The following is an 8136-nucleotide window of genomic DNA, read 5'->3' as shown; positions in this document are numbered from 1 at the left end:
TCACCATCAGTATCACCTGGGAACTTGCTGGAAATTGGGTGATGGCCCAGACCTATTGAAGGAGAAGTTGCATTTTAACAAGTCTCAGGTAATTTGTATATCTTTCAAATATTTAAAATTTGAAGATCCCTAGTCAAAATTGCGAGCGTCCTAAGTCGCTTCAGTAGTGTCTGACTCTTTATGACCCTATGGGTCGTAGCCCTCCAGGCTCCTCTGTCCATGGGATTCTCCAGGCAAGAATACCGGAGTGGGTTGCCATGCCCTCCTCCAGGGCATCTCCCTTACTCAGGGATTGAACCCACGTCTCTTCTGTCCCCTGAATTGGCAGGTGGCTTCTTTACCACTAGCGCCACCCTAGTCAAAATTATCAGGATTTTTTCTGCATTGTCTGCCAGAGGACAGTATATCTGTCTGCTAATTCAAGCTATGTTTTTACTTTCTTGATGTATATAAACTAAATTTGATGATTCTAAAAGTTCTAATCAGATTTTAAGATTCCAATCAGATAGCAAAACCATCTGATAATCATCCCATTCTTCAAATGGGACAAGAAGGCCATCTGTCCCTTTATTACACTGGGCTTTGATCAAAGTGGAAACATAAATGGTCAATACAATACCATCATAGTCACTTATTTAATATGTATTTTAAATTTGAAATCGTAAGTTGTCCTAATAAATGATCTATATGCTATCAAGAAATAAAATCAATCATTATTTTAATAATGAATTCAGCAATTCTCTAAAAACAAAAAGTTTACTATGGCTCCAAAATACTTTTATTGGCACTGAAAGTGAAAGTCATGCCCAACTCTGCAGAATTCTGCAGGCTAGAGTACTGGGGTGGGTAGCCTTTCTCTTCTCCAGGGGATCTTCCCAACCCAGGGATTGAAACCAGGTCTCCCGTATTGCAGGCAGATTCTTTACCCGCTGAGCCTCAGGGGAAGCCTAAGAATACTGAAGTGGGTAGCCTATCCCTTCTCCAGCAGATCTTCCCAACCCAGGGATTGAACAAGGGTCTCCTGCATTGCAGGCAGATTCTTTACCAACTGAGCTATGAGGGACATTTTCTCTTTTAAACATATTTAAATCCTGCTTTAAATTTTGCAGGACTCCAAGATCAATCCTGCCTGCCAAGTCAGCAGAGGAATTTTCCCTTCGTGAATGCGGCTGTTTAGGTTTCTGAAAAAGGTGCTCTCCGCATCACCCAACCCCCTGCCTCCAGGTACCAGGAGGGAAGACAGCCCCCCACATAAACATCCAGAAATCTTCACAACTGAAAATAAATCATAAGAACATATTACAGTTGATTGAAAAAAATCTCAGCTGAAATCAGGTGTTTTAAAAACAGGAGGCAAAAGCAGCCACTTAACTAGTGTTTAGAAGACCATTACATACTGATGTAAGGGTATAATAGGAGGATTAAAATAGTAAATGAAGGGGAAATCTCTGTATAATAAGAGTACCCTCATCTCTTTGCATTAAAACATTGCAGTGTGCCTCTGGGCAAGGGGTGGGGCTGGGGAGGTGGGGGGCTTGGCTCTAAATGGGGAAAAAGCTCAGGAAAGAAGAGACCTAAAGAAAAACAGGCCTCTTTCACCTAGGTAGGACCACATTGATAGTCCATCCCATGTAATTTTAAAAGGGAAGCTTTATGTCTTAACTATAGAACTAAAACTTTAGTGACAGTAACATAGGTGGCTCCCTTGGTGGCTCAGATGGTAAAGAATCCAGCTGCAATGCAGGAGACCCAGGTTCGATCCCTGGGTCAGGAAGATCCCCTGAAAAAGGGCATGACAACCCACTCCAGTGTTCTTGCCTGGAGAATCCCCATGGAGAGAGCAGCCTGGCAGGCTACAGTCCATGGGGTTGCAAAGAGTTAGACACAACTGAGCAACTAAACAATAACACATGTTGTAAATCATTTCCCTCGTATTCAGGGCAGCATCAGAGCAGCCCCGTGCGGAAGGGAGACAGGCATGGACTCTGGAAAACCTGGATTCAGATCCCAGCTTTACCCTTGAAGCTCTGTGGCCTTAGACAAATTTCTTCGCCTGTCTGAGCCTCTATTTTCTTAACTGTAAATGTGTGTTTTTGTGAAGCTAGCAGAGCAGGTAAAGCACCCAGCATGAAGCCCGGCACATTTTAATGTGGTGAAAAACAATACTTATTACGATCGTTATAATTACTCTTAGAGATATGAAAACGGCAAACACTATTTCTACAAAAACACCATTTTTTGCTTTCAAATCTCTTTATGGATATTTCCCAGCCCACGTCGAAACCAACTTACCTTAGTCATTTCTCCCATGGAGATGAGATTAACTTTCAAGTGACGAAAAACAGACTCATCACATTCAACCTACCAACTCTGTCACGTGTTGATGGATTTTTAAAGGCTAAGATGCGTCATCCAGCGATGTGTATTGAAAATCCTTTCCCATTTCTGCAATGTTTCCACCCCTCTCCTTTACATGGACTCAGGCAGGATTGATCCACACCTGGGCTGCATTAGAAGGGGCCCTGGAGAGATGGTATCAGCCCTGCAGGCTGCTAGAAGGGCCTCAGACCACTGTGAACATAACATTTGGGACAGACGAAAGAGGTTAATTTACTACAAATGATTCCCCTGCTGCTGCTACTGCTGCTAAGTCACTTCAGTCCTTTCTGACTCTGTGCGACCCCACAGACTGCAGCCCACCAGGCTCCCCCGTCCCTGGGATTCTCCAGGCAAGAACACTGGAGTGGGTTGCCATTTCCTTCTCCAATGCATGAAAGTGAAAAGTGAAAGTGAAGTTGCTCAGTTGTGTCCAACTCCCAGCGACCCCATGGACTGCAGCCTACCAGGCTCCTCTGTCCGTAGGATATTCCAAGCAAGAGTACTGGAGTGGGGTGCCATTGCCGTCTCCAAATGATTCCCCAGGGACCCTGAAATACTGGTCTTCCACCATCTGAATGGGCTACATTGATGGGCTGTCCAGAAATTCTCCCACTGGTTGTACAGCCACAACTACAAACACACTGCAACTGGAGGCAAGGTTTTCTGTGTCCAAAGTATCCTCTGAGCTAACACAAGACAGTCAAACACAATGGTTTTACGATATATTTAAAATGAATCTTTCTGTGTCATTTCCAGGACTAAATCCTGACTCTCTTAAAACAGGAAATATAGTTTTTATTGAATTTAAGTTGTTTTTTGGTGAAAAGAAAAGGAATTCAAATTCAGCTTTTCATAAACAGCCACGTGGTCATTCTGCTTGTAAACGTACAGAATATAGCTGATACACATCACAATCAGATATGTATGTTATTTATTCACAAGCTTAATTGGTAAAATAGAAGACCACCTGTTTCAAATGCACTGACACCACAGACAGTGTATGAATCAGAAATACTTGGCCTACAGTATTTCATTCTATTTGGTTCAACCGAGAAAAACTATTAATACATTCTTAGATAGGAAAAGTGATGCTTTTTATATTTTGTGATAGCTTCACATTGATTCATTTTTTCAGAATATACTAAAATCAATTTAATCTAATTTGAACATGCTAATTTTTTTCTTTTGTTTCCTGAACACAGACTGTAGCTTAGGAAACCACCATGTTATACCTAATCAATCCTACTTTGTACGTAAACCACAACACATTTCATATTTCATTTTAGAAGGTCATATTGAAAAACTGTATTGAAAAGTGACTCATCTGGTTCTGGATTTACATGGCAACATTTAAAACTAGTGGTCTAGCTGACGTAGGGAGCCATGCAGAAAGAGTTAACAACAGGCATAGAAATACCAAAATAATTCTTGTGAACAGCAACTGCTGAAAGTAAAGAAAGAATGAGTAAAAATGAGTTTATCGTTTCAGTGTTGGTAATTCACTACTGAGTTCACGTGAATAAAATCAGTTCGTGTTAATAAAATCCATAACATAATCACATAGAGTATTGGCTTCAGAGTGATTGTATTCTGTTAGATACATGCAGCATTAAAAAAAATCTACCTTGACATTTTAAAAAAGAAGGTCTGGAAAAAGTACTTTCTCCAATTTCCTCAATAATTCAGTTTTATTTTAAAGTCCAGGTAAAAACTCTGGGACCAGTTTACCTTTTATAATTTCATGGCCATGTTACACCCCTTCCTTTCCCCTGACAATATCAATCCTCCAAACAATAAAAAAGCATAAGCCCCGCCTTCAAATAAAATACTTAAAAAAAAAAACCCATCCCAAATAAAACAAAATAATATTGAGCAAAGAACTCAATTGCTTTTAAAAAGGTGAAAACACTGGTGACATTATTTTCACTTCAATCACTTAACTCATCTAAGTGAATGCTTCAAAGTGCTCCTGTGGCTCTAGAGAGACTCCAGCAGAAAGGATGGAAGGAGTGCATCTCAACGGACCGGCCAGGCAGTGGGAGTGCTTGGTAAATTCCCGCAGGCTCCTCCTAGGTGGACAGCCCGCTACACGTCGCTGGGCGACCGCGCTCTCTGGGACAGGCTGGGTGGGACGCAGCCACAGCACACGAGGCAGAGGGCCTTCTGGATCTCCTGGTTTCTGAAAGCATATATGACGGGGTTGATGATGGAGTTGTAGGTGGCGGGCAGGAGGGTGGCGTAGGTGTAGATGGAGGGGTACGTGTAATCAGCGATCAAGGAGTAGAGGGTGAAAGGCATCCAGCAAGCAGCGAAGGTCCCCAGGATGATGGCCAGGGTGGAGATCCCCTTCCGGGTGGTCACGTAGTGTGAGGTGGCCAGGAAGTGGTGCTGCAGGGCGATCTGATGGGCGTGCCGCATGACGATCTTACAGATCTGGATGTAGAGCTGCAGCATGAGTGCGAAGGTGAAGAGGAAGGAGACAGACAGGATGGCAGCGTTGTTCTTGGTGAGAGGCCTGACCACGCTGCAGGTGGACTCGTCCCGCAGGCAGTTCCAGCCCAGGACCGGCAGCAGGCCCAGGCAGATGGAGGTCCCCCAGAGCATGAAGAGCATGACGTAGGTAAACGTGACCGTCCTCTCTGAGTGGTAGGTCAGGGCGTAATACAGGGAGAGGTAGCGGTCAACCGTGATGGCCAGCAAGCTGCAGACGGAGGCAGAGAAAGAGGCCACGATGAGTCCGATGGTGACCAGCTTGGTGGCCTCTGACTGAAGCAGGTAGGCAAACACGAAATTGACAATGAGTCCGATGCCGGCCAGCAGGTCTGCAAGCGCCAGGCTGCCTATCAGCAGAAACATGGGTGCCCGCAGGCTGGGGTTATGGAAGATGATAAGGACCACGATGGCATTTTCGCAGGAGATGAGGGTTCCCGAGGTACATAAGACAATGTCCCAGGGGTTAACCACCAGCTCCGGCTCCGGCTGCAGGACAGGGACCTGGGAGGAGACCTCCGCCGAGATGTTCCCGGAGGCACCGGCATCTACAAACTCCGGAGGCAGCCCGCTTACATTGACTTTCGGGTCTTCATTCATTTTAACCCCTGTCCTCTTCAACGAAAAGACAGGCTGTTTAGTGTTGAGATAGGGCAGGGCGACAATCCCACATCATGCAAAAACCACACCAACAGCGAGCCAGCCCTACTTAGACACTGCCCCCAAATGCCACAAGCTTCCCAAATCACAACCTGGTAAGAAATACGACAAAAGCCAAAGTCTCCGTGGCTTAAAACCATCACCACCACAACAAAAATGCCGTTTTGGCGCTGGGGGACACCCGGGATGGGACTTGCACACAGGTGCGCGAGCGGGGCAGGCACACGCGGGACAGCGGCGGTCTGTTCGCTCAAGTGCTGAGGACACACGTGAAAATGTGTCTCGCGTGCCGCCAACGAGCGGCCGCCTGGCACCGGGGCTGCCGCGGGGGGTGGGGGGGACCGCGCCGCGGCGACAGCTCTCCAGCCGGGTCGGGCTGCCATCCTCGCTGGAACGTTCAAAACTCCCACCCTCCAGGCGCCCGGTGCGCGCGCACATTCACACCCCAGCCAGAACAAAGGGGGTCCCGGCCGCTCCCCCTCACCCCGCCCCGCCGCCCCGTGCGCACGGGGCAGTCGCCGCAGAGCCACGAAAGGAGGGCGCGCGCGATGGAGGTGTGGACACGGACGGACAGACAGATGCCCAGGCACCGCGGCGGACGCGAGGGGACGCGAGGGGACCCACAGGGCGCGGGTACATCGCGGGGGTCACCTTGGTGCGCCCAGGCCGGGGGGGAGGGCTCCTCCGCTGCTCCCAAAGCGCTACCCGGGTCGCATGTCGGCGCCGGACCCGCGGGGCGAGGGGCGGCGGCCGCTCGCTGGGCCTGGCCGGGAAGGCGGGGGCGCGCTCCGCGCCAGGTGAGCAGCGGCGGCAGGTGAGCGACGGGCTCGGCTCGCGCGCCCGGCTCTCCCCGCCCGGCCGCTCGCTCTCCCCGCCCGCGCGCGCCACCGCCCCCGCGCGCGCCGCCGCCGAAGCCCCTGGAGGCCGGCGCGCGCCCCACGGGTCGGGGCTGCGCTGGGCGCGCGGGCGGGGAGAGCCCCCCACCGCCGGGTGCGAGCGAGAGGAGCCGGACGCCAGGAACTGCAGCGTCACGGTGGCCGCCGCCGCCCCGCATCCCACTCGGGGCTCGCACGGCGCGGGGGCGGGACAGCGCCGCCCCGGAGCCCCGTGACCCATTTCGTTCCCGAGGTCCCCCTGGGGCGTCCCGGTCTCCAGGGCCCGCTTCTCCAAGCCTTTCCCTAAACTGCTACCTTCACGCCCAAAAGAACTGCCTAGGGTGGTACTCAGGATGTTCAGGTGGGATGGGGCAGGGGTGAGCAGGTTTAGGGAAGCAGGGTCTTGGATCCAGCCAGCTGTTTTCGGAATTGCAGTTGACCACACTGCAGTTCTGATCCCCAAGAGACCCCCTTCCTTAGGTGCGTCCTGGACCTAGCTTTTTTTTTTTTTTAAATCACTATTCCTTGGGAATATTTGCTTCACTGGATATAGGGTGCTGCTACGCGAATCATCGTCATTATCATCAAATTGCACTTATTAAGTGTTCCCCGAGCTGTGTTTTCCAATGGAAATCATTTACAGACTTCCTGCAGAAGCAGATGCCGGCCAAAACCCAATTCATTGATTCACTGAAGTGGCAATGTTAGTTTATCTTTTCATTTGAACACATTCAATAGTTTCTAAGATTGAAAACCTGATGGCTATCTGCTTTTATGAGCCTGTCTCCTCTGGATGCAAAATTCAGAGCACCTGGGAGATCCTAAGTTTAAAGATTGTCTCTCTTTCAAAATGGGAGAAGGAAAAGGCATGATACTCTGATCTTTCCCTATCAGCAGTGAAGGTTTCCCCAGATACCTTTCTCTACCCTGAGGTGGGGGGAATAGTTTCTGTGTGAATAAAGGTGGTCTTCAGGGCATAGGACCCTAGAACTAACTCCTTCCTGCAGAGGCATCCTCCTTTAGCCGCCCCATCTGCCCTCTGAACTCACTGTCATTCCTTACTCCTGCCCTTCAGGCTCACCCACCAGAATTCCCCCTCCTCCCCGCTCCTCCCCTCTCCTGTCAATCAACCCCTGCCTCTGCAAGATCACCCCAGCTCTCTCTGCACCCTAGGTCTCAACTGCAAACCAGTGGTTCTGGGGCGGAGCCCAGATTCTGCATTGGCAGTCCTCCTTCCCAGTGATCCGGATGCTGCTGGCCAATGGACCAAGAAGCAAGGTTCTATGGCATTTTAAGAATGGCTTGTACCTCATGGAGAAGCACGATGAGGGCTGGGCATGCAAATCCAGTAAGCCGTGGTCTCTGCTCACAGGCAGGTACAGTCTGGTGGTGATGGACTCATAAAAAGCAGAAGTAATACCAGGTAGCAAATGTGGTAATGTAGGGATATGCATCTTCCTCTCAACTGTTAGGCGGTGAATCAAAGCGTTTTTAGAAAAAGGCAAGGAACAGACACTTAAACATACAGATAGCTGTTTCAGTATGACACAGTTCAAACCACCTGCCAACATTTCAGGAGCCTCGCTTCAGCAGAGCGCTTTAGGGAAAGTGAGTGACAGCACCAGCCAGCCACTGCTGTCATCAATAATACAGAGTCTGGCCCTGACCTACAGGGCTTACAGCCGTGGGATTTCATGCCCTCTTTAATGTGTTTAGGAAATAAGAAAAAAGA

General features: G+C 49.2%; 1 protein-coding gene across 2 annotated transcripts; it reads right to left on the bottom strand.

Moving 5' to 3' along the window:
* Positions 1 to 3090: 3090 nt before the first annotated feature.
* On the bottom strand, positions 3091 to 6401 carry GPR12 (G protein-coupled receptor 12). Of its 2 annotated transcripts, none has more exons than NM_001206330.2 (2): positions 6181 to 6401; positions 3091 to 5484 (listed from the first exon to the last, which is right to left on the bottom strand). In NM_001206330.2, the coding sequence occupies exon 2, from the start codon at positions 5467 to 5469 to the stop codon at positions 4465 to 4467; it is 1005 nt and encodes a 334-aa protein (NP_001193259.1). In that variant the 5' UTR covers positions 5470 to 5484; positions 6181 to 6401; the 3' UTR covers positions 3091 to 4464. The 2 variants fall into 2 exon arrangements, with proteins under 2 accessions (NP_001193259.1, XP_005213836.1); XM_005213779.5 differs by having other exon boundaries at positions 3154 to 5477; positions 6181 to 6262.
* Between the last annotated feature and the right edge of the window lie 1735 nt (positions 6402 to 8136).

Source organism: Bos taurus, chromosome 12, assembly GCF_002263795.3.
Source record: "Bos taurus isolate L1 Dominette 01449 registration number 42190680 breed Hereford chromosome 12, ARS-UCD2.0, whole genome shotgun sequence".
NCBI lineage: Eukaryota > Metazoa > Chordata > Mammalia > Artiodactyla > Bovidae > Bos > Bos taurus.
Note: the sequence above shows the minus strand (reverse complement) of the source record. Positions and strands in the feature narration are given on the sequence as shown.

What these genes read in the sequence shown, in the direction of transcription:
- GPR12 (NM_001206330.2), bottom strand. Translation starts at nt 5,469, where the DNA reads ATGAATGAAGACCCGAAAGTCAATGTAAGCGGGCTGCCTCCGGAGTTT.